Here is a 26,279-nt window from a genome sequence, read left to right as displayed (position 1 = left end):
CTCTCACCTTTTTGTTCCTTTTCACTTGAAGCAGAGTGCAGTACCTTTAACTTCATGAAAAATCAGGCCAAGACAGGCCACAAATAACAACTACGGTTGGTATGTTGTTTTTCCTATTTTGTTGCTGTTAGTTTGATTTTGGTTTACTTTTTTTTTTTTTTTTTTTTTTTAAAATGGGGAAGGACATGGGAGAAGGAATAAAGAGCTTTTCCTTGGCTGTTTTCCTTCGTTCTGTCCAGTCATCTTGTCATTTTTTTCTACATATTTAGTCAGTCAACCAGAGGAATAAACTCATAAGCTACTTGAAAACAGTCCGAGTCTCACAGACACTAAGGTCCGTTTACATGCCTTTAGTGCTGTAAATGCTTCTTAAAATGAGCGGTGACTGCCAGGGTAAAGCCTATGGAGCACATCACATGGAGCACTAACTGGATTTTGTAATCCTGGCAACTTTCACATGTTTACAGCTTGATCTGAGTCCCCTAGTGAGCACTGCAGGAAAAGGAACAAGAAGCCAGGAGGACTGCATGAATGTACTTGGCCTCATTTTCATTGATAACCCCTTATGCCATTCAAATAGGACTCCAGAATACACTATTTTAATTAGCAAAGCTTGTTTTTAAGTAAACAACACAACACTCCTTCTAGAACAGTCACAGTCTCCCCTGCTAGACATACAGGCTTTTTGGCAAGATCACATTCAAACAGCGTGAAATTCACCTCCGTGTGCGGCCCCCTTTGGCAGCCTTTGCTCCACTTTAGCCTCCACTTAGCTGCTCCGAATAGCAGCAAGTGGCACATAGGATAAGGACCAAGATTCGCTACAACCTTCCTCCCCCCAAAAAGATGGTCCGAATCCACATCTGTAAAGATCAGCAGTTTTTTTTCCCCCCACTATAAGGTCATAAAGGTGTAATATAGGCGTCATGCATAGAGTACATACCATATTTGAATTGAGTCCTGTCCCTGCATGACTTTGAGCCCCAGCGAGAGTACAGATGCACAACACATTTAATGAAGCCCCCGATCAATGTGGTTTACTGCATTGTGCTGTTTATTGGGAACATGGCAAAGTCATCCAACCGACAGGAGTCAGGACAGCAGTGAGAAGTAACTTCATGAGGAAGCTCTGACAGGATTCCTTTTGACAAGTGGAGAGAATGAAGTTCCCATCCTAGTTCAGTAATTGACAAATGAACAGAAATCAGAAATCATTGATGCAACATTGACCCATAAAACACTGATGATTGAGGTGAAGTTCTTCCCTGTATCCACACAGGGAACAACAGAGAGTCAGAGAATAACAGGATAAGAACAAAACAATATGGAAGTAAGGTCGGTTCCTTAACAGATGTCACTACTGCGGTCCACTTACGCTGGCATTGGTTCCAGCTTTCAGCTATAACCGTGCAACAAATTGGACATGTCTCATCTTCCAGTCTTGATAGGAAACTGTTGCCGTTGTCGATTTTCTGTTGTTGGTTGAGTTTTTCTTTTTTTTCTTTTTTTTAAACTATGTTTATCAACACTGATACATTACAGATCTTGTTAGTTATACTTTGAAGTCTGATCATGCAGAACTACAGGCAGGTGCAACTTAGATCTTATTACAGGATGGACATGGCAAGGTGAACAGTTGTTTTTGCTAGTTAAGATCTGGAGCTTTGTTACTGTTGTGGCTTTAATATATACTGGCCATAAGTCCCACTTACTCCATTTACTAAATATACATGATTCTCTATGTACATTGAAACCTCCAGCACCCTCCTTTTCAGCACGTGACTGACTTAGGAAAAGGTCAGAGGTCGACCATATTTAGGCATACAGTGGCCTTACTGCAAAAAGGTCTAACAGTAGTAGTGTGTTGGATTATTACATATTAGTTACAGAAAAAAAGTCAATACAACTATTTACATTATAAATATCTTGCTTTCCAGAAGACAAGAATGGCCCTGTTCAGTGAAAATTAACAAAAGAGACAGGGTTACCTGTCTGAAATGATAAACATGGTAGGGATACATTTATTTCCCAAACTGACTGTCTTCCTTCAATATGTGCTTTTCAGCTTTTTACTCTCAGATAGAAAGGCACCATAAGCCTCAGCTGGAGTTTTTCAACATTCTTTTGTCGAATCAAACCCTTCTTAAAACTCAAACTTGCCATGGGTCAATGAGCCTGAACAGAAATGAAGTTAAACAGTTCACCTCTCACAATTGATAGTTAATTTAAAAAAAAAAAAAAAAAAAAAAAAAGGAAAAAAATCAGGCTGCACTGGCAAGTTCCTAATATGTTAAGCAGACTGCACTAAATTCCACTGGACAGGTCTGTTTTACAGCTCATCAGTGAAGATGACACATTCGCCATTCCCCTGTGCCCCCCATCTTTCTAATTAAGACATTATTTATGTGTGGAATATTAAAACCTTACGCACAATTATGTTCTTTTGGTGTGCACATGTGAAAAAAATCACCTTGAGCTTGCAGATAGGTAACCGTGTCCTTTGTAAAGTGGTGGAAGTTCAAATAAGCACAGCCATCAGATGCTTGAAGATGTGTGATTATGTTAGTTACAATTACACTCTTTATCCACAATGAGAATTTGGATCAAATATGAATACAATGGTGAAGTTCTAAAAATCACATCCATTTGCACTCCCTCTCTTTCTTGCGCATACACACACACACCATAAATGTAAAGTAAATCACTAACTCAGACTTATTTTTTTGCCAGACCATTAAAAGGAAAGTCTAATTCTCCCCTGCAGGTTGCCTTGCCCATTACTGTCCCTGGAAGCACGCAGAGTTTGTTGGAAAACGTATTATTGTCATTGTTAGGCATGTTTGAATTCACATGAAAATTTAAAACATCAGTATATAGAAAGACCTGAAAGTAGAATTATTCCATCATTTTAAATACTGCAATATTTATAATATAAGTAACTGTGGCTTTTAAAAGTTATTTTGAATTAAAATATTTCTAGTATATTTTACAATGATTTCAGGATATTCAAAACATAAAATATTTCCTTTTTTTTTTTTTTGAGGTGGGAAATTTGCTCAAACTGACTCTCTCAGGCAGTTTTCATCTTAACTGTTAGCATATTTTCATGAGACAGGACACTGGGGGAAAAGAAATCTCTGTACTGTAATGTTTATCAGTGAGCACCAATCCAAATCAATTTAGTAGCAGTATTTTCAAAAAAATCCTAAAGGCACGCCAACAAGTCTAATTTCTTCAGAATCATTATCCCAAAGGTAAAGCAATATATGTGAAGGTAAAACCTTACAGATGAATACTCCTAGTTATAAACTTAGGAGAGCGGTACAGTGACATTATCATCTGTCTTGGGTCATCTCTTGAGGCCAGCATCATGCGGGAACTGATGATTTCCAGAAGAAAAACACCAGTGCACTAGGGAAGAACCTCATCAGGCTTTCTGTGGCTTCTTTTCCTTTTGACAAGTTACCATACTTGCACTCCATTTTAAGCTCTTTTTTATATAACACAGACTTGAAGATTCCTGTGTGTTTCTATGCTATGGAAATGGAGATAGTATGGGAGGATTCCCAACCACAGCATGATTTGCATAAATTACTTTGTGACCACCTCAAATAGATATCTGGAATCTCTGAAGATATGTTACATTCTAGCAGAATATATTCAAAACTCACAAGATACTATTCTGACTACTGAGTCAGCATCTGAAGAGTGATTTCAAAAATTATAAAAAATTTTGGATTGAAAACATATATAACCTTCCATCAATTTGAAGCAACTCAATACTTTTTCCTCATTTCAACTCACAAGTGAAAAAGAAAAGGGAAAGAGACCTCTTAGGAGCAATTCTGACCTTTTGTATTTTTTTTTCTCCAAATTTCTCATGCTATCCAGAAGTAGTCCACCTGGAAATAAAGCTGGAATGTTTATCAGTGACTTCTCTACATTCTCAACACTATTTTTTGCTGCTAGTGCTCTGATTAGCCATGGATAATTACGATGCCTCTGTTGTTTTCCTTGCCCTGCTGATGGTTATCTGCATGGCTGAAGTGAGGCACCCGGGACAGAACTTCTTAGGCTATTCAGACACTTAAGAGACAGCTAAGCTTTGTGGCATATTTTCAGGAATACCAAAGTGTCCAGCTGACATTTGTGCTGACGAACGATACATGCCTACGCCCTTCTGCCAATAGGCAGATTGCTGCTTCAGTGCCTAAATACTTTGAAAAATCTGTCATTAAATCTCTGTGTTTCACCCCCTTCCTACATTCCTGTAACAGTGGCAATTTTACTTACAGCTACAAACCTGAGACTGAGGTTAAATTACTACTCAAGTACTATGTGGTAACTTGATAATCTAGGAGGTAGACTTGAAAGATCACTGGCAAGAAAAAAAAAAATGCATTTATCATGATCACACTGCACGGAACATTGGAATAATGAGCAGCAAGACATAAAGAGAAGGGTCTCAAACTTCCAGCATCTGAAAGAAAAATACCTGTGCACCTTAGGGTAGCTACGGATTGTCATCACTGCCATCTGTTATTCAAGGGTACTGCGTTCCTGTAAGATACCAGCTGACTGCACCAACCTCCCGGGCAAAGAAGAACAAAGGATACTGTTCCTACCTGATGGTTGCTGCTTCGGTTTGGACAGGACCATACAAGGACCAGGACTGAAGGGAACTATTGCTTTTTTTTTTTTTTGTCAATGGCTTTTTTCTGCTGTCCAGTGTGGACAGCCCCAAGTCTCCTCCCACAGCCAGAGCTGCTCACCGAGGAGACTGACTAATTCAAGGATAGGACGAGATGCACTAATTGTTATAGGCCCCATTTCGACAAGGCACTTAAACACATGCTTATGTCGATCACTGCTGAACAAAGGACAAAAAAAGCATGTTACTTAGAAAATTAGATATGCATCCCTACAATCTCCACAAAATGTGTGTACAGCACTGGTGCTTAGCAGAATCTGGGCTTCTGGGAATAAAACTATATATGTTCTGTGTTGGGGGTTTATTTACCGCCCATCTGCAGGACATTTTCTGCGGTAACCGGTTCTCTCCCCAGCACTCACAAAATCAAACAAGACTAAATTATACCACTGGACTAAGTGTAGGGTTTTTTGGCTTTGTCAGATAAAACACAGACGATCTGCAAGCATCCATCTACTACAAATGGGTTTTCTGCTACTGCCTGTGCCACATCTCCATATCATCACTGGCGATGAGCTGTGATTATTCCTAATTCCTACATTCTACATCTGCTGTATTTTTGCAGTTCCACTTAGCTTTGAGAGTGGTTTGTTTTTTCCTTTTTTTTTTTTTTTTTCCTTCTTGGTTAAATAACACTAAAATGGTGAAAAATAAGGAACTTAAAACAGATGCTAGATATCTGAACGTTACTAATATATACCTATAATCATTTAAATCTGGAGGCGATACATTCCATTATTGCTAAGAAGTCACCCTTGGAGTTATTGCCTTCATACCTAACAAAGCATTGCTGTTTACCTTTGAATACTTCTATGATCACTGGCTTTCAAGTGAGCGTTACCTCACTGAACAACAACTTGATGCTTCATGGCTTAAGAGAGAATATTGCTAAATATTTTAGCAGTAGTAAATTATTGCTTTCACTATTACTGCTCTGAGTTTTTAGAAAATCACGGACCTAATTTCATTTTCAATTTTTTCCAGAAAAAATCTACCAAAAATATCCTTGGAGAAAAAAAATTACACTGTTTCCTACAGCAATTTGGAGGCAGCTCAGCTCCACCACCGGACCTGAAGCTACTTTTTATTAATTTCTCTCATCTTCCCTCGTCCCCACCCTGGAGAGAAGCTTTCTTTTTTCTTTTCTTCCCTTTGAAGAAAAACTGACTTGCTACTCAAATTTTTTTTTGTACTGCAGAACAGTACGTTTGTAAGCCACCTAAAAGAACGCTTATATTTTTGGAGAATTTTGAATATGTAATAATGAGTGATTTTAAAGTATCCAATAATATATTCTAAAAAAAATCTTTTTGACTTTTGGAAAAGCATTCCAGTGTCATTATGTCATTTTGTTTTACATGGCACACACTGGTAAGAGGAGAGATGACACACATCTTAGTTAATTTCCAGCTCAGGTGATTATGCTCTTGCAGTGGAAAAAGCCAGTTGCTGTTTTAACTGGAAAAATATTCAGTTCCAAAATGGTATGTGTAGTTTTGCCATTCTCCGATACAAACACTTGCTGTCACTTACCACTGGGAAGCCTACGTATTCTCTGGCACAACCCAAGTTCTTTGGTGCTTGTCAGAACTGGACTCATCTGTATTCTTGTTTATTCTTACAACTCTTTGTTATTAGAGAACAGGAATACTAGACCCACTCACTGTGTGGATCTTGTCCATATAACACAGCTGGTAAAACTTCCCAGGGAGTTAGGTGATTTGCCACGAGCAAGTAAACAGCCAAAAGCATCCAGGCCAGCCTGTTCTCTTAGTAGTGGAGGCTCCTGTAAGGGAATGATTAAAGGGAGAACAACCTCTAAGCCGCAAACACACTGAGAAGGAGAGGGTTGCAAATTTCCTTCGTTTAACTCAGTAAAAACATACACATGAAATAAAATCAAATTTTGCATGTCCTTTTGACCAGTATATCTGTTCCCCAACCTTGTCATACCCCCTAAGACACAAACATACCTGGAACTCACAGTAGTGAGCCTATTTGTAAACTAAGATGATAACTCACTCAATATTGACAGGAAGAGCTGCTTGCTGAGATGAATCTTTCTGGGCATAAACATGCATAAAAACCATTCATTCTTGTTCCCTGTAACCTGCAAAGATACATGTGCTTCCTTCTAACCTGGTCTTAGCCTGGCTTATCTGCTCTAAAAATCAGAACAATTTCTAATATTCACACACATTTTCATGTGCAGCTCTGTGGCATCTTCTTTCAATACAAATTGGTTATTATCTCAAAATATATATAACAAGTCTCAGCAGAAATTTTGGTGCTACATCTTCAAGTCTCTGAGGGAGCCGCAGTTTGATGTGGTTATTTTCACTTCCACAAACTCTCATGCGAGATATGCAACCTCATCAATGACCAAGGAAATAGCCTATGTACTGGTGGTATCACATAAGTATTTATGCAGTTCACCTGAAATGGGCCATTTAGTTGTGGAGTGCATACTGAGGATGTATGCAGGCGTGTGTGCTCCTATAGGCACACAGCTGCATACACGGCCAGAAACCTATTGGCGTGTGTGTGTGTGTGTGTGTGTGCTACTTGTATAAGGAGAAAAACACCTGTATATCCCTATCTGCCTCGGTGAGCAGAAGACAACAGAACAGAAAGTGAAGGCAGATATACACTTGGATGTTTTAGAGTGGTTACTGCACACCTTGTCATGCCAGTGTGAGAAGGACAGTTGCAAGTTGCTGGTTTTGCAGCCATTAATTTTGCATCTTACGGGGACAGACAAAAAAAACATGAATTAGAATAATCCGTTGTTTTTTTTTACCCCCCAGTAAGCATCATTGGAAGAAGACCAAAGCAGAGCAACTATAAGTTAAATATACACTTGAGCTTAGCTGCATTACATAATTCTGTAGGAGAAGCAGGCTGGAAAGATTTTTTTGTTTGTTTCATTTAAATCTTTGTTTGTTTGTTTTTGTTTTTGTTTTTTATTTCTCTTCATCTCTTAACTCCTGTTACTTTTTCCTCCTCAACTACATCATCCTCTGAAGAACGCTGGGTTTCGCAGGCAGGCGGCTAGTCACCTGCAACAACCGAGGGGTCCCGCAGAAGCTTCCAGGCTGCTGTCTGTGTCAGACGCCAGAGTTTGATCCGTGGACATGGATGAGATGTCATTGACAGATGAGGACGGAGGGAGGCTTTCACTGCTGTTCACTGCTGCACCTGTGCTACGAAAACGAACACCAATGTGATTAAACCTGAAACCCCACAACTTCTTGCAGTTTAGGAAAAGCAGAGAACACTTACCCTGTGGCAACAGGCATGTAAGTACACAGACCATCTTAAGCAACACTAAGCTGAATATGGACCATGCAAACTTCAGACATTAGGTAACACCCAACAAGATTTTACCAAGAAATTCTCTCCCTCGAGTCTGTTCTGAAGAGGTGTAGCTCATATGATGTCTTATCATCACTCCACTTCTTATCTAGGCTTCTTAGAATTACAAAGCACCCAGCAATCAGTTGTCAGCTAGGATCACACAGGCATGAACATGATTCAAAAAAGAAGTAACAAACCAAGTCAAGCCAGCAAAGCCTCCAGACACTCTCATAAAAGCCTAGTTCTTGTAGGTACTTGAGTAGAATGGGGCGGCATCAAATCATCTAGTGACAGTGCAGAAATGAGTGTGGGGGAGGCAAAGCTGGGTTCTTCCTCAGTTAAGGCCTAAGAGACCAAGCCCAGGATTTCAGCTGTGACAGTATTTTTGGGCATCCCACTTTACCTTTCCTTTGTAAAATGACAATAATACCATGTTTGAACCTTACAAATCACTCTGAATCTCTAAGATGAAAAATGAACCTGTATGAGATTATCAGTAACACGATCCAACATTTATCACACCCATAAATATTATTAGGCGTTATTACTAGAGCAACTATGTCTCGAATACCAAGCAGACCTATTTTTGAGTGTTAACACTGCAGTTCTGGTAATCAAGCTCAACCCATTAAAAGTGCTGAATTGCATTCAACTTCTGAAATTGATCTACATAACTGCTGGCGTAGGCCAAGTGCTTCAGTTACTTCCATTTTCCTTTTGTCAGTACTGAGAACACACAGTTATTCAATGGGGCCGAGTACCTGAAGGAGAAGGCTGTCCTTTTACTACTCCATTTTTAGTTTTTTCTTCAGAATTCATTACTTCTTTGTAGATGAGTTCTGGAAGACAGAATTGCAACAGTCACAAACAGAAACCAGTGCCTGTGATCAGGAACAACAAAATCAGGAAACAGCAGCCCTCCTATAGGTGCACTGGGGCTACCCTACGTTGTCTTCATGAGTCTGACAGCTCTACTTGCTTAAGACCTCACTCTTCCATTCCCTTCCTCTGTGACCACCTCTTTTTGGAGCTGAATTGAGACAAATCGGGTTAAACTAGAACACATGAATTGTTTAATGCTCCACTACCCAGAAATGAAGCAGCAGAGTAATACAGCCTTATCAAGTATAAGAAAACTTCCGATCTATCACCCTGCTACACAGCACTCTCTTCGACAGATGATCAACTTAAACTTCAATGTAGCATTGTAATCTGCACTCTGGAGTTCATGTTAACCTGTGCAGATAACGGTGGTTCTCAGGACATTCCTTGTATCTCGTGTTTTCATTACAAAAGCACCAGTTTGCTGGTTTCACTTCTTGCTGTGATAGGAATTCTTTTGGCTTTAGAGATGCACTTGGTAGTGAGACATGGCTTACTTGCCACAGAAATACCCCTTTCCATATAATCTTAAATTGTGATTACCTTTCCATTCCTCGATTGTATGTTCCCTTTCATCCAGCTGTTTATCGTATATCTGGGGAGGCGGCTGCAAGAGAAATAAAACGATTTATCAGATTGTTCTTTATATTGTAAATAACTAGGAGTAAAGATAAATTTTCCTCTCCCTCTTTGTAATCCTTCCTGTTCATGCAAAAACACATGAACCATATCTGAATATTAAAGGATTTAACAGTTCTGGAAATCAACACTTTATATAGAAGAAAACACGATACTTCTCCCTCTTCCTCTTTTAAACAAGAGGCATAGTTGCAGTGCAATAAGACCCTGGTCAATAATGCCATCATTCTGCTTGCACTGAGCCCGGAAATTCCACACACATGTTGTCTGCACTGGCAGAGAAAGCACCAGACAAATAACAATCCTGATTAATTAGTAGTAACATTAACATATTAACTTTTAAGTCACATGTTGGATACCAGACTTGCTGCTATACAGTGTACCTTCTCAGAGTAAATCTAATTTTAAAGAAGAGAATCTCCCCGCCAGAATTTCTGACCCATGTTCCAAATTCTCAAGCTTCCCAGCAAACATAGCCAAGCCCACTGCAAACAAGGGATGTTCCCAAACAGTGACATTTGTGTGCTGGGGCTAAAGACAAGGGGAATGAGGTGAAGTCCTGGACTGCAGAGTCTCACGCCTGAGGAACGAGGGTCAACCTGAAACACATGCGGAAAGTTCAAGCAAGCCCCAGGCCTCAGCAGGGGTACCTCAGGTTTCACCACATCAGCAGGGTAAGATAAGCCACATAAGAAGGCTGAGTCCCAAAACAATGCTGCTGTATTCTCATTTAGCTTAGCAATCCTGTCCCAGTCAGTCCTGAAGCTTTAAAAATCGATAAGACTCTCTGTGGAGACACTCTGTTTCATGCTGTCAGGGAGCTGAACACTACCCAAGAGCACAGCGAGCCTCCCCACTGACTGGCAGGGCACAGAAAGCTCGATCCCCTCAGCCGAGCCTACTGCACTACTGCTCAGACGCTTGGCCAGCCCAGCACCTTGCATTTCCTAGCGGGGAAAAGCAGAGAACGCTTGGTGAAGGCACGGAAGCCCCAGGGGCTAGAAATTTAAAGAGGAGTTGCAGGAGCTGTCTGCTGGCTCTTGGCTTTTGGCAGCAGCAGTGGGTGAGGTCTTAGAGCCGCTGTCTGAGGCACAGCAACAGACCCGCTGCTTCTCTGCCAGATGGAAGCCAAGCAAGTCAATCAAGCTGGACAGGAATATCCTGCAAGTACCTTCCTTTCTAAAGCTTCAGTGAGGTTACCCACAGTACAGGCTGTGGGTAAAATAACTCCTACCAAGCATAAACACTCTTTTTACACCCTCCATTGAAAAAGGGGTATTTCTCCTCTAGCCAGAAATAACAAGATTGATTCCTTCACTACTGTACGTCTCAAATGCGCAAATTACAGAATCAAAGGCAATGAGTGATCAGATGCACATTCCTGGCCTCAGTTCACACAACCACAAAATCTTTGGCTTATGTCTCACCTAATTTATTTCAGCTATGTCTTAAGCAGGCATAATTGGTTAACAGTCAGGAAGAAAAGCTGCAGTCATTATTTCCTAGATCAACACATTCTGGAAAGGAAGGCATTTTCCAGGGAGAGAGCCCAAAACAATCTCACTCGTTACCAAACTCCTCGTTACTAGGGAAGCAACTGATTGAGGGTGAGCACCCAAACTCTGTATTTCACATGCTGTGGGATGCCAGAAACTGCACCTGCTCAGAGCTTCCCGCTGCTGTGCCGTTGTTCATACTGCAGACTGGTACGTGTGAGCTAGGAGAACCCACGGCTATGAGATGTGGCTCTTGGCAGGGACGTGAGAGCCAATGGTAACTAGCAGTAACCGTGATAATGGAACAAATAAGTGCCTCTGCTTCTCACAGGCAGGATGTATTTATTACCTCTAAAGCCTGCGCAGAACACAGGTGAGGGGAGCTCCACTGAGAGGCCAGGCCAGCACCCTCTCACTGAAACAGCAAAGCTTTCCCATCTGAATTTCCTCATTCAGGGAAACAAATCTTTAGGACTCGTGTAGGACATTTTCATTGATTCTGAGGCACAGCGCCGAGTTGAGAATACCACAGCAGTTTGAGGAATGAAGTTTTCCTGCAATCCTCATTAATGTTAACAAGAACCACTAAGCTTAATGCATTACCATCAACCTAGATAATCCCCTTCAGGCTGACTGCTCAATTTCTGCTACTTTTTTTTTTTTTTAAAATTTTCTTTTTAACCAGCTTCTAAAATTAGAGGGAAGAGGAGAGGTTTGTGACAGAGACACTGTCACAGCAGTGAGGAAGACAGAGCAGCTGTTATACCTGGATCCTCCACTGGCACCTGAGTTCAGGCTTTACTTGGTGCAAAGGTTAGCCTAAAAATTACTTTCCCGCCTAACTCAAATGGCTGACAAAATGACCGAGCTCATCACTGTTCATTTTCTACATGGATACAGTTGCGGTACTATAGATACTCTAATACATCCTTCCTACAGCACATCCCAACTGAGAATTACATGCTAGTTGGTACATGTTTCAGAAAAATTATCATCAGACTAGCATTAAAACAAAGCAGAGTAAAGACCAGGCCTATGGGTGGCAGCATCTAGCTTTTTTTTTAAACTGTTTTCTCCTCAAATCAAATTGATTTGTAGGCAATTGAATTTGCAACAATAACAAAGAATACGGTCTATATGTGGAGGCAAAAGAGAAGGAAGGAATGGTATTTTTCTTGTATGTATTAATTGCTTGCTGTTTCAGTGGTTCTTGTGTTCTAAACTATACCAATTTCTCAAGTATTTTTGCAGTGTGTTTAATTTTCATTGAATATAATAACAAAAAATCAGGAAATACACATATGGGTCTTTTTCTAAATTATAAAAAAGGAAAAAAAAGGAACATTCTTCAAGTGGTCACACAAACAGGAGATAACTGGACTCACCGAACACCTTTCTAACATCCAGGAGGAAAAGCTTCTCACCAGGGTAAAAAAGCAAGACATATATTGAGGCTGATGAATTCTTACTTCACTAAAGCGACATGGACTGGTTTGCATACGACTGCTAGGAAGCGAAGGGAATGGGCCTGAGCCCCCACGTGAATAAAGCAGGTCCCCTGCTACCCCTGCCTCTGCAGAGCTGGTGTCAGCACAGTGCAGACCTTAGGATGAGCTATTTTTAGAAAGCTTGGCAGGAAGAAAGCTTGCTTCTGCATCTGTTCCTGGCCTCACAGGGTCTGGAGCAGTGATTGTGGAGCAGAGGACAAGGCAACGACAGAGCTGGCAATGTATAAAGACCAGAGGCACCAGAGGCTGTAAAAATGAATGGTGTGAGGTTAAACAATTGGTTATATGGCTTAGGTCCCCATAAAAGGTGAATATAAACATTCCTTTGTGCTTTACTACACCTTCAGTTGTATTACTGATAACATTTATACATTTATTTTTGCAGTGCAAACAAGTACACCAGGGTGCTGTCAAAAGAGGCTTGAAGTCTCTCTGGCTAGAGAGGAAAATGTCAAGGGCTCTGCGTTTCACCCAGTACTGCCTGGGCAGCCCACAGCTGGCTGGCTGTGGGCTCAACTAGGGAGGCGGCAGAAGAGATGCCTCTGCCCGTGTGTTCCTTGGAGCCTGCAGAGCCTTTTGGAAATCTCAGCCTGTAGTTTGCATCAAGGAAACAGTGGTCAGCTGAACTGTAAGGGTGCCATGCAGCAGGAGTCGAGGTTACTTGGCTACATGCAGACAAGAGAACAGCTTGCAGATATGTTCCAGCAAGCTGGAAAATGCTTTATTTGGTTTGGAAAAGGAAAAAAAAAAAAAAAAAAAAGAAAGAAAGAGCTTTCTTCTAAAACCACTAGTTCCCACTGACAATAGCAAAGACTGCTGCAGTAGCTCTGTTCAGCTTCCATAATTAATCAGCTATAAATGGATAGATGTTGCTGACTAGAGAAAATATCTGTACCCATGTACAAAACAAAGCTGCAAATTTCTTTTGTGAGACAGCAGACGTGCACCACCGACCTCTGAGCAAAAACCCAAACCCTGCAACTGATTGCTAAAAGACCCTGTGGCAGATCACCAAAGAGTTCTGATACATCTGAATAAATACAGGGCTAAACAAGAGAAGAGAAAACCAGAAAAGCTGCACAGCCTGACAGCCTTGATTTTGCCACTGAAACATCACCTGTAGTAAAGGTGACACTGAAGAAAAACCTTTGAAGTGTTTTTTGCCAAGGTCACAGAGCTCACAGGTAAGTAAGAGAAAGGTGATTTTTTTTCCTTCTTTTTCTTTTGGACAATCTATGACACTTGAAACTACTTTTGAACAGGTTGTATTTAACAGCTGGACATAGATTGTTTACAGACAAAATGCTGAAACGATAAAGTAGCAGTTTCTTTTTGGATGGAGAGGACCTTGGGCTGAGACCCACCAACCAAGCTCTTCTCATAAGCACTGTAGGAAATGACATCACATTAATAAAGGGTAAGGTGCAGCAGCTTGGCATACAGAGAAAAATCAATGATAATTCAGAACTCAGCCCCAGCTCAGAGGTGGTTCTAGATGCAGACATATCCCAGTGTAACCAAGTCCTGTGAAAATATAACCAGTGAAGAAAGCAGTGTGTGTTACAGTGAAAAGCAAATCCATAAAATACACCACTGTTGTAAAACTCTTACCAATGTAGAGAAATGCTTAAAAAGGACATTTTTAACATCTGCTCTCACAGTTTTCTAAGAAATCTCGCTTCTAATGGATATGTCAGATAACGATAGATGCAGTTAAATCTAAGTTGAATTTTGATATCAGCTAATGAAAAGCAACAGATAATCATCTGCAACAAATTTTAATACCAGATTTGATCCATGGAATGGAGTGATATTGTTCCCAAGTAAGAACCAATACGAAATCATGCTGATACTCAAGAGATTGCAAAATGAAGCGATTCCTCCATCATTTATAGGTAAAAAGTTTGAAAGATTAAGTCCTAAGCAATTCTATTACCTAAGAATGTGATTTGGTACTGATAAGCAGCTCTCTTCCCCCTTCTAAATCATCTCTAATGCCAGTGGTATGGAAAGAGTTAGACTGGAGACCAAGCTGCTCAAGCCAACACCTTCATAGAGAACAACCAGCACAACTGTTCTCAAGTTCACTTTCAGAGCTGCCCAGTTGGCAACGCTGAAGCTATTCTGAAGCACTTGCCTAGGAATTCATTCTACTGACATACTGCGTAAACATTTTGGGATAAAAACAGTGACATGCATACAGACACCACTGTATAAACATTAGGGGAGATATGAAAAACAAAGTATCAGATTTTGCAGATAATCTCAATGCAGTGTAAGAATGCATAGCAACTTCAAAAAAGGTAGCTGTATAAATGAAAAGTCTCAAGCACAACGTTTTCAGACAAGAAAACAGAATTTAATAAGACATCAGGGAGCTACTGAGATTAGGTACAATAAACACAGTAAGTTTGTAGGCAAGGAATGTTAGAAATGTCTTTCCTAATGTCTTTAGAAATGTCTTTCCTAAAAAAAAAAAAAAAGAATAGAGCACTTGAAGGGAAAAAAGGTATCATGTGTCTCATTTATTCATGGTAGTAGTCCAAATATTGTTATGTAGCTAAACTAAATACCATACAAGGAGAGTAATAAATGTAAGCATATGTTTAAAAGTTGAGCCAAGACAGTTTCTTCATGTAGCATATAGGAGGATGGAACCTCTAATTGAAGTATGAAATAAATTACTAAGGTCTGTGGGTTCCTAGTACAGATTTCCTGTGTAGTATCAATAAATGACAACTTCTCTTTGATCTCTGTTTGTCCCACATACAAATTCGGCGTGATGGTACCTTCCTGTGAGACACCAGTCAGGCTCAGCAGCGCTACAGATACTTGCAAATCCTTATGAGACTGGGAGGTACTTGGCAGTGATGCTGTGAATTGACTGCATATCCTCCCCATTGGGATGACTACTGAAATCAGGCAGTAAGTTTTTATGCAGAGTTGCACTTGAAACTCAAGACACAAAACATTTTGTGTCTGCGCCAATCTACTAACAGCTGTCATCTAGGCTTTGTCCCAAGCTTAGATTCACTTTGCAGTAAGAGACAAGGAGTATTTCAATTAAAAGTTGAGCTGCTCATCACCTCAAGGTGATTACATGTCCTATTTATAAGAGTTATAGCTGGCTGAATAATGGATTTTTTTTTTGCTACGGTGCTTGAAATGTGAAGTGGAGGCTGCTTTGGTCACAGCTGTCGACCAACTAACTCCATTTAGTCAATACTTTAAGCAATCTCCTGAAAAGCCACTTATCAAACTTGGTATTCCTGTGTAAATGCCTCCTACTTCTAACAGCAGATTATCTCACACATTTGAAACCGAACATCCTTTGCTGTAACGTGTCTTACTGCTATCCTAGCACTAAAACTGTTCTAATGTCTGCCTGGCTGCATTGATGTCTGTGAAAGAGAACAGGCAGGAAAAGAAAGACACTTGATATGGCACGCTGGGTCACAGAAAAGAGCTGAAGTTTCTTCGGGTGAGGGTATACTGCTAAGACTTGGTCTGGGAAAGGCATTGCTGGGAAAGGCGTACCGTATAGTGGTTAGCGTATCCCCATGCCTATTTATTGGGCACAGTTCTTGGACTTACCTAAAATATCAGGGGCTGACTGCTACCAGACATGCTCTAAATCTAGGTTGGTAACAGATTTCAACAGTTCCAAAAATCTAAGGAATTCCACATAATCATAAACATACATTACCTGCAGAGATATGTTTTTGTACTATTTTAAGACATTTTAATTGTAATTGAGATATCATCTTCTAAGTGAGTAACACTATTCAAATGAAATTTAGAGCAATGGCGTACTCTTGGGAGAACCTATTGCTGCGATTTCTTATCAAAGTTACTGTGGCAAGCTGGGTGGGCTGAAAAGAAGCTGACTATCAGGCTTAATAGGTTGGACATGAGAATTTCCTCCAAGTCTGTTTATCCACTCCAAAGGTAAGTTTAATAACTGTGCAGTGCCTGTTTCTAACTATGAACACAATTGTTTCAGAGCTGTTGCGGTCTTTGGATATGGTTTGTTCTTTGAACAAGTCTATAGGAGAGTCACAGCACTGTTTGTGTAACTTCGTGCTGTTGGTGAAAAACAAGTACCATGTCTGATAACAGTTTCTTCCTCTGCTTATCAGGGAATCACAACATGATATTTAAGGCAGACCAGAAAAGTATGATGTTGTTACATGTCAGGAGGAAAAAGGGTATTGCATTCCTACCACTGCCTATTTCTGTTAGAGTCTTTGCCCATTAGAATGAGACATAATAGTTTTATTGCCCCCAGACAGCCTGTGAAGGACCATAAACTTTTAATAGATGTGTAAAAAGGGATTGTAATTCTCTCGCTAGTCCGCTTTTTTACTGGACAGGGCTATTTTATCTGTTCCTCACACATTCAAAATGCCATAAACCTGGGCAGATGTAGAGGGTCATTACCTCCAGGTGAAACCTGGACACCAAATTCTCTTAACCATCTTCAATGCTCTTCGCGGTTTACTCCAACGTACGCTGACACTTATGACACTGCAATAGCTCACTTCAAAATGCCTGTCACACAAAATGCTTTCTGTTACCTCTTCTGCCAGGCATCTGAACCAAATGAACCTTGTACAGCAGATAACTAGCTGCTTTTGATGAAGACCAGATCTTCAGTCGTGTGATGAAAGCCCTCACCCTATGGAGAAGTGCTTATCAAGTGCTACAAAAGGGAGGGTGCAGTAAACATGAGCAGATGCAACACAGTGCAGTACTGTGAGAGGTTCAGCACAACCAAGTGAGCAAAAGCGTCTCCACTGCTCACTTGACTGGTGCTCTGCTCTCAGTTTCCATGGCCTGTTCTCTTGTACGGCAATCTGTGAAAGAATGGGGTTGTTTCATGCTGTGAACAATGAAGGAAAACTCATTTAGGTAGCAGATGCTCCTCTGCAAACTTTCCCTAAGCAAATGGCAGAATATTCTTCTTGGCTACTCCATTCTCTCTCCCTGTCCTCCCTCCAGTCAATCCTTTCCTTGCCTGTCCTCTTTGCAGGAAACAGCTAAGGCCCCTATTTTACCCTCTGGCACCTAGTCCATTAAATGGATGGCAAATCTCTGCACTTCTTCTCTAGAGGCAGGGCCCACCTAGGAGAAAGCAAAGCAAAAACCACAGTCTGTACCTGGTGCCACTCCAACATGGGATGATGCAATGTAAAATCTGGTTTACACCTCTTCTTTTCCCTTCTCAAACAATAAAGCTATTATTTGTAATGTGATAGGCAGGTATATCCCCAAATACAATGTATTTACTTGTGTAAAGGAAGAGAAGAAAAGATTGAGATTACTGTAGTACCTATTAAGCTTCTGTAAAGTGCTCCTGATCCCTCTGGCCTGAGAGGAGATCTGATCCACCTCACCTCTTCATCACACCAGAGTGATGCAACTCAACTTGGATAAGAACCCAGGCAACAGAGAATCGAAGTGTTGAGCTTTTCTTGAGTCAAAACCGGGCTTTTCAAAAATGTCCGTCTCTAAAGCTTTATTTTCAGACAGGAAAAATAGACCTGTGCACCTTGGATAAGACCAGTTACAGAAGGCAGACCCTGACTTAAGAGAAGACTTGCTTAATTGTAAAAAACAAAAACACACACCAAAGCAAAAACAAACAAAATCACCAGCACCAGGACAGGTTTTTTTTGTTTGTTTGTTTATTTTGTTTGTTTGTTTTAAGTGCAAGCAATTACTGCCTAGTAAGAGTCATGATTACTTCCATGAAAATCCACCAAACAGTCTGGACAAAAGAAAAACCTGACTAACTGCAATTTGTCTAGTGAAACAAATGCCCAACATGTTGTAAACGTTGTAAATGTTTTTAGCAAAGATCATCTTGGTTTAAAGATAATGCAAGAAATGCTTCAGAAATGGCCAACATATTTAAAATAGCATGCCTGAATTTCAATGTGAAATAAGCAAAAAGAATGGAAAACAAGTGTAGAACAGAATAGCAGGAGAAAATGCAAAATGCATTAACTGGTTTATCAGGTAATGGAAACAGCAAAGGGTCAAAATAGTCCAATTTCCTGATAATTAAAATATGAGAACACTTTTAAGAGACATAGAAGTGTTGAGCAAATGCTGCAAAGTATATTATTTAGAAAAGAATGACTACTGTGCTCCACACATGGCTTTATTATTATCAAAGTTTGCAAGAGAAAGCACCACAATGTCTATTCATGCACAGATACTGTTCCTCTGGTTGTAAGTCTTCCAGTCAGGGAATACAAGCCATTCACGCAACTTTGTACACACCGAGAACAGAAATCTTACAATAGCAGACTCACCTCAGAGTTATTAATGTTAGCATAAACTATTTGTCAACTAATTCCAATAATGGATGTAGATCTTGAAACTATCCGTGGATAATAAGAAAAAAAATGTGGCTAAATGGTTTGAATAAAGGCAAGATCAGGAGGTATGAAAGCACACAGCCTGTAAGTAAAAGACTTATCTGAGTTCTTTTCACATCAGACTAGTTCCTTCATACGGAAGTAATGCACAGAAATACAACTTAATTACCTGTTAACAGAATGAGGCCTGCAAGAGGGATATTAAACTGGAACAGGCATGTTGGGGTGTAACATATATCAGCATATCATATGCTAGAACCTCAGAGTGACTGAACTTTTTTAAAAACAATCAAGTGCACAAAATCAAAAGGCTTTCTAGATAGCAGAACCATCCCCTCTAAAGCATCCCTAAGTAATACACTTTGTAAAAAGCTTACACAATGGAAATTTGGTGTTTTTCTTGTGTTTTCCATTTACTCTTCCTTCAAGGTCACTGCTCTTTTAAGAGCACACACTGAATTGGAACATGTCTCTGAACAGCAATGACTGAAATTTGCAGGGATCAGGGTCTTACCTGCCTGTTGTGATAAGTAACATTTCCAAACCTGCTGCAAGATTAGGCTCTGTTTCCATACACTATTAGGAAACATCTCTGAATTTATACCTATTCATACCATGCCATTGAAGTACCTACAGATTACACTGATTCCTGTTAACACCAGCCTGATCAAGGTGTGCAGGGAGGTAAATGAGGCATGACAAGATTGAAAGAAAAATTCAGTTTCAACTTCTTTGCCCGCAGTATATGTGGTACCAAACACTGAACTGTGGCCCAGGAAATCACATGAGCCTCTGCCTCAGTTTAATAATATACATTCCACTAAGATTTCAAGATTTTGTATTGTTTTGTTTGATTCTCCTCTTCTGCACATACATCCTTGAAGATAAATACAAGTGACGCTTACTGTTTTCCACATGGTCAGGTTTATAAAGAAAGATAACTTTTTTTTTTTTTGCCAGACTGTTATATAGCTAGAAAAAACAGGTGAGCTACTGCTTCAAAATACTCTTCCCATCTTGACTAGAAGAGAGAGCAGAAAACGGCTTCATGTACTTAAAACTTTTTTTATTTCTTCTATCTGTTGTCAGTTAATTTAACAAACAGATGCATTGTGTCCCAACAGATATAATTTCACATGAATCCAGAGACTACCACAGTCAGAACATCGTTTCTTATAGCACGTTGGTTATCAAGCTGCTATAAAGCAGGAGAAAAACATGAATCACATCTACATTTTGCAGTCTGAAATAAGGAATCACATCTGACTTACCGCCTCCACTTCTGCTGGGTCATACCAGACGTTAATGTATGGATGCTGTAAGGCTTCATCTACCGATATTCGCTTAGCCGGATCAATGACTAGCATCTTTGATAAAAGGTCCCTGGCTTGGCTGGCTAGAACAATGAAATCAGACAAAAACGGTTATTAGTACGAGAAATCAATGCCACCAGAGAAAGGTGAATTGGACTATGGAATGATGCAGCCCTTCTAGAGATTGCTTACACATACTTCTGCCCCATCCCCTGTTAGGGCAAGAGCTCTTCAGTAACCACCATTAGGCTGCATTCATTAGAAAGGTGCCAACTTCAGGCCAGCATGCCAGAAGTGCCCTAGCAGGCTTCACTGAAATTTTACATGCTGTGGGCAGATTAAATGTACAAGGCTGACTAATACACCCAAGAAAAATGAGCTTGAGTTATCTGAATTACTGCCAGGATCAGGAAATAAGCTAGCAGAATGAAGTATAAAACCATGACACTTCTGAATCAAAACCTGAAACTTACATGTACTCTTAAGGTGGTTCAGAAAAACATTGAAACTTCTCTGTGCTTTTCCACATAGCCCTCCGGGAGCCATTAAAATCTCCTATTTGGAGATTTTAATATTTGGAGATTTTAATAGATATCATCAAACCCCTTGTTAAAAAAAAAAAATCAGCAACTTACTTTCTTTGCTGTTGCTACTAGTGTAGTGTTCAATTCCATGCTTAAAATAGTTTACTATATATCACACAACAGAGAACTTGAAAGAAAGAAGAATGTAAAAGAGGTATCAAGTGCAAAATGTTATTAGGTTTCCCATCTCACACAATCCTGCTATCAAATGAAACTTAACATTTCTTACTGAACTATTTAAGCAGGAGGTGGGATGACACAGTGATGCACCAGCAGAACTCTTGTAATGCACTGTTTCTTCTTCTGACACTGTATCTTTAAAAGGACCATTCAGTTTGCTTAAATGCACCTGCTTCTTATATCCAAAAGGTAATAGCGCACTTTGTGGTTGCTGTTCATCAGTTCCAAATCCATGAAAATTTATTTGTTCAAATTTATTGTAGGAGGAGTATGGAATTCTGTGTATCCCAAAGCATTCGCTCAGACCTTCACTTGGCTCCTAGAGCTGAGACAGCAGCCTTGCTACCAAACAGCTGCTAACGGGAAGAGTTCTCTGGGAAATGGAAAGACATCTCAATTGCAAGCAATTGAAGATCATTACAGGTCACTGTAGGAAGCAACCCAAAGTACTCAAGAGGTGCAAAACAGATACACAACACAAGTTGGTAGGTGTTACAGAGCTGCAGTGAGAAATCCTTTTTATCCTAAGCACACATTAATCGGTCTTTCCAGTTGGAGACAGAAGTCACGTTGAAGTAAACCATGGCTTCAAAATATGATTAAGGCCATCACAAAACATGTCAGTGTATATACTGTAGAGCAGTATATCTAGTCGCACCAGAATTAAGTTACTGCTCAGCTTTATATGTCAAAACTGAACCATAGCATTTTTCAAAATAAGAAATCCACCCACAACACATATTAAACCTCAGCTATATCAAGACCATTTTGGCTGATGTTGCTGATACCTTTCCGTTGTCTAGGAAAGGCAGAGCTACGAGGCAGGCACCTGGCCAAACTGGTCCTTTCTAGTTTAAAAGAAAAGCGTGCAAGTGTTGAGATGTTGTGATGAAAGCTCTCCTTTTCCTTTGTGCTACAAGTTTTAGCAAGAGAATAAAGGAACACCACAGTTCCTCATGATACAGAAGTACCATAAAGAACAAACACCATGTGGTTATGCTTGACACATTAATCAGTGACAATGCAGACTTCCTTGGCTGCCCAAGTACCAGGTTCTCCAAAAATCACTTCCAAAAGCTGCCTCTCAGCTCAACATAAGGATTCATTCGTCTCCGCAACTAAATGCATTAACAACTAGAGAGAAGACAAATTGGGAAAATCCTTCCTTGCACTGTGGCTGTTCACATGTTAACTGTGGTCCTTTATCAGACATACCTTTGAGTTTGTTGTGTTCTGAGTCAGCTGGGAAGAGAGAGTCTGGAAAAAGTTTGGGGAAGGTGAGGCCAGCGTACTTGGGTCTGTTCTCAACGTAGTTCCGTACTGTTGGCTGCAGCTTCTTCATGAATTCTGGACAGGGCGTTCCCAGCTGCTCGATAACTTTATTCCACTGATCAATATCTGAACATAAGTAATTAAGGAAAACAAAACACAAACCCCAGTCTCCTGGCCTTTCTACACAGTCACTCCCTGGGAATCCTCAGAGGTGTCCACTCCCTTCATAAAATCTTTGCAGCCGCTACCTTTTCGCATCATTATGCCTCCAAGTCCTACTGCCTGCAGAGAGCACAACTCTCTCCCATGTCTACGTTAAGTGAAGGTGTTGTGCAAATCCCAAACCAACAAGCATGGGGAAATACACAGCCTGCTCTCTTGAGAATGTCATCAGCAGCTTGCTCCCCTTCTGCACACCTGCGTGTCGCTCCAGCTGCACGGGCACAGCAGGGCACTGCAATGTAGTCACACAGCCTCTGTGCTGTCAGTGCAAAGCAAGGCCCAGCTGACACAAACCACAGAAAAGGAGTTCTGCCTGGGACACAAGTCGCCCTCTACTCACCTGCTTTATGCCACTATGATTACTCTCCCGGATAACTTAATCAGTGATAATTGTACTAAAACCACCCATCTGAAGCCCCCCAAAAGCGATTTGTTAGATGTCACAAGAATTTACCGGGACTCACTGTCTGTAGATGAACGATGCCTTGGGTATAGACAGATGTTTCTCTTTAACGCCACTGTGATGGCTATCTTGCTAAACTGTGACTGACTAATAAGAAACACGCTTTCATGCTTAGAAACAAATCTTATTACAGGCAATTTGTACTAAACATTTTCTTTTTTTTTTCTCTGTTTTTGTTTTCTTGAGACAACAGTTACACAGCTGATAAATGATTTGAAGCTCTTCCAGCCACATTCAGAACAACCACGCCAACAAAAAAAGTTAAGTGACTAACTGGAAGGTCAGTACCATCTCTACATTGCTCTTATTCACAGTGCTGAGAATCTGATGATAACATGAAAAAAAGGAATACCATGTGCAGACATGGGTACATTTATGCTAAGAAATGTGGTGCAGGGTGCTTTGTAAGAACATACTGGAAATAAGCTTTTAAGAGACAAACATCTGAAGCATTTCAGCACAGGAACTGGGTTTTTATTCTTCATGTACATTACTGTTGTCATGACTGTCTTAACTGTGAAGGAGTTTCCCACATACCAGACACAATTCCTCACAATTTAAGAGACAAATCAGGTCCATGGGATGGAGGCAACATGAAATAAACATGAGGCGGCAAAAAGCAGATTTTTGGTGCAGAAGCTATTTCAGATTTTCAAAGAAGTGTTCCTGCTTAGAGAACCAGAGATTTAAGATTCTTACATAGTTTGAAAACCCATCAAAGAGATTTGCTTGAAGTTTCTTACTAAGTTTGGGTTTGCCTGATGTCTTATTTGAAAAAAATCAAATATATTATAAAATTGAAGCCTTTCTAATCAAAAGCATGTAAAGGGATGAAAGGAATTTAAATGTGCTTTAAAAAGGCTCTAACAGTGTTTTGAATTATTTTTATTCCAACTCAAAAGAGTTGTTAAAAACAGTAGTGGTCTGTGAAAACTTTCCAACAAACTGGCATTTATTAAACTAGAAATATTCATGTAGAGCAACTCCCTTCACCCATTCTAAAAGTTGTATGTATCTTGTGTTGTCTGTGAAAACTATCTTGTCCCAAACAGAAAATGAAAGAAATGCAACAACAAAAAAATTAGTCAATTCTATAGCTGCTTGAAGAGCAGCCCAAGTACTTCATTAAAAAAAAAAAAGTCAATACGAAGTCACGTTTGGCATTTTTGATTTGTACTCCAGTGGCACACTTGCCTGTGTACTGGCTTGACCATTTCAGGGGCAGGTCTTTCTGAGGTACATTAAACCAGAGCGTAAACGCGTTGCAGAGCAGCACAGAGAATACAAAACGGCAGCAGTGGCAGCTGTGCCAGGAAAGCCATGCTTGGAGGCCATGGCTGGAAGCGGTACCATGCAGACTGAATGAAGGCTGTCGGGTGAGCGGGGGCAAACGTAGGGCCTGCTTCAAGGTGGCAGTGCAAAGCTTGCACTTGTACTGGATGCAAGGGTGCATGAAGAAGGCAACTCCCAGTTCAGCCAGCATGGGGATGGGAGTGCAGCCCTGCAACTTCAGGCACTGGCCACAGCAACCACAAGGATTGCTGTTGTGTAACTGAGTGATCAGAGCAGATAACTGGGCTTCTTCACCATGTCCTTACACACCAGTCACCTCAGCTATCCCTTGCCCCAAAAACAGCATCAAGGAAAACGCATCAACTGTGCATGGTAGCACCTGCACTTGAGAGAGAAGAAAGTATCTCACATGCATTTGTTAGCTGCTGTGTGGCACAAACACTGGCACGAGGATGACCACAAAATTACAGCAAAGAAATGGAAGTTTCTTAAAATTTAAGAAATTGAATACAGTTCTGAAGTGTGTATCTTCTGAATTGATAACTGTATTTCTACAGTTTCACAAAAAATAACTTGTGATTGAAAAACAAAGTTCAGAGATTGTGCTTAAACTAGCCAACCTCAAAATAGTAATAATTTTTCCCCTTCTAATATTTTGACTACATGAATTACACTTTTTTTTTTTTGAGTCATTAATTAGATTTTCCGATGTTCAACAGTACAGCTTTGCAGGAGATACTGTTTGAACTAGGATGGTTTAGCTCTACTCGAACAGAACTAACAGAAAATCTCCTGTTGCAAAACTCATGGCCGATGTCCACAGACCAATCACTGCTTTCCCATGTTACCGAGGGTCTCTTCTCCAAATCCTTCTCAAACACATCTGTGCACTGTCAAGTAGAAAATGCACGTTACCTACCAAAATGCGATATTTTATATATGCAATATTTTATTATAACAGGGCTTTTGTAGTTGTGCTGGATGGCAGTGGTAACAGCAGGAAATCACTGCCCAACAGACTGGAACCCCCCTTCACTTGTTAAGCAGCACATTTATACTGCTTTTACTGGGCTGGAACAGGATTTGCTCCTTCTGGTTTAACATGCTTCTGCTGGAGAGGGGTACAACAAGAGCACATCCAATATTTCTTTTATTTGTAAATGTAAGGACCATGAACATGACATGGTCACAGGGCTCTTCCTTCACAAGAGATGGACAGGGTAAATTAATCTTATTACTATGTCAAAAACTGCATGGAAGTGCCTGATAAGTTTTTTTCCTTGAATGTGCAGGTTTCACCAATGAAAACTGCCTGCATTGCTTAGGATCCAGATTTTTGGTGCACCCAACCTGTCAAATTAGAATAATTACTCTGAGCAGCTCTGTATTTCTCCCTCTGACACCAAACTGCACCAACAACTGCAAAGCTGATAGCTCAATTCACTTTTACCTTTGAAATTGTAATTCTCTCTCTCAATCCCCTACTCAAGAAAACCAACCAACCAACTTCACTGTGGGATACGTCAGTGCCAGACATCTATTTTTCCCCACAGCCCTGTAATTTACAAACAGATGTCAACACAATTTATAATAAACACAGAAGAAATGCAAAGTGGTAATATTTGACAAGACAAAAAATATGGGGTATTTTCTGCGACAAGGTGAATGCTTTGAGAAGAACGGGGTATTTGTGAAAAATAGACTATAAGAGAAAATATTTTGCAACTTAAAAGAGGAGTAGTCACTATTTATGTGCTATAATAGAGCATATGAAAATAAAAATTACATGTAGCACACAAGCAAAATGACTTCAAAAAATCACCACTGATCATTGGGTAGTGGTGTTGGCTGTGCAGCTGTCATTAACCCTGTGGATGGATATACATGATGACACCTTGATTACAATTTTCAACTACATTTTTTTTTTAGCTGACACTTCATTCCATTGCAGAGAATGTTAGCTTATGTAACAG

At 40.2% G+C, this 26,279-nt stretch overlaps 1 protein-coding gene and 1 long non-coding RNA gene across 22 annotated transcripts in view; one reads left to right on the top strand and one right to left on the bottom strand.

The window, feature by feature from the left end:
• Positions 1-7,877, top strand: part of LOC310898608 — a 28,588-nt gene extending 20,711 nt beyond the window's left edge. The window contains exon 6 of one of the 3 annotated variants that reach the window (XR_014583483.1): positions 7,738-7,877. This is a non-coding gene — a long non-coding RNA (uncharacterized lncRNA). Of the gene's footprint in view, positions 1-5,695; positions 5,832-7,737 lie in introns of those variants that run through there. The other 2 variants (XR_014583484.1, XR_014583485.1) reach the window with 2 other exon arrangements.
• MAPK10 (mitogen-activated protein kinase 10) overlaps positions 583-26,279 on the bottom strand; it is a 155,178-nt gene continuing 129,481 nt past the window's right edge. For 15 of the 19 annotated variants that reach the window (XM_083833886.1, XM_083833888.1, XM_083833890.1 and 12 more), the window contains 5 exons: positions 22,272-22,454; positions 20,251-20,375; positions 9,494-9,557; positions 8,830-8,907; positions 583-7,909 (listed from right to left, as the gene is read on the bottom strand). In XM_083833886.1, the coding sequence (XP_083690012.1) occupies positions 7,767-7,909; positions 8,830-8,907; positions 9,494-9,557; positions 20,251-20,375; positions 22,272-22,454 (593 nt within the window). In that variant the 3' untranslated portion in view covers positions 583-7,766. Of the gene's footprint in view, positions 7,915-8,829; positions 8,908-9,493; positions 9,558-20,250; positions 20,376-22,271; positions 22,455-26,279 lie in introns of all 19 variants that reach the window. The other 4 variants (XM_083833880.1, XM_083833882.1, XM_083833881.1 and 1 more) reach the window with 1 other exon arrangement.

This window comes from Anser anser (assembly GCF_964211835.1).
Source record: "Anser anser genome assembly, chromosome: 4".
NCBI lineage: Eukaryota > Metazoa > Chordata > Aves > Anseriformes > Anatidae > Anser > Anser anser.
The sequence above is the reverse complement of the archived record's forward strand: the minus strand, read 5'-3'. Positions and strand labels throughout refer to the sequence as shown.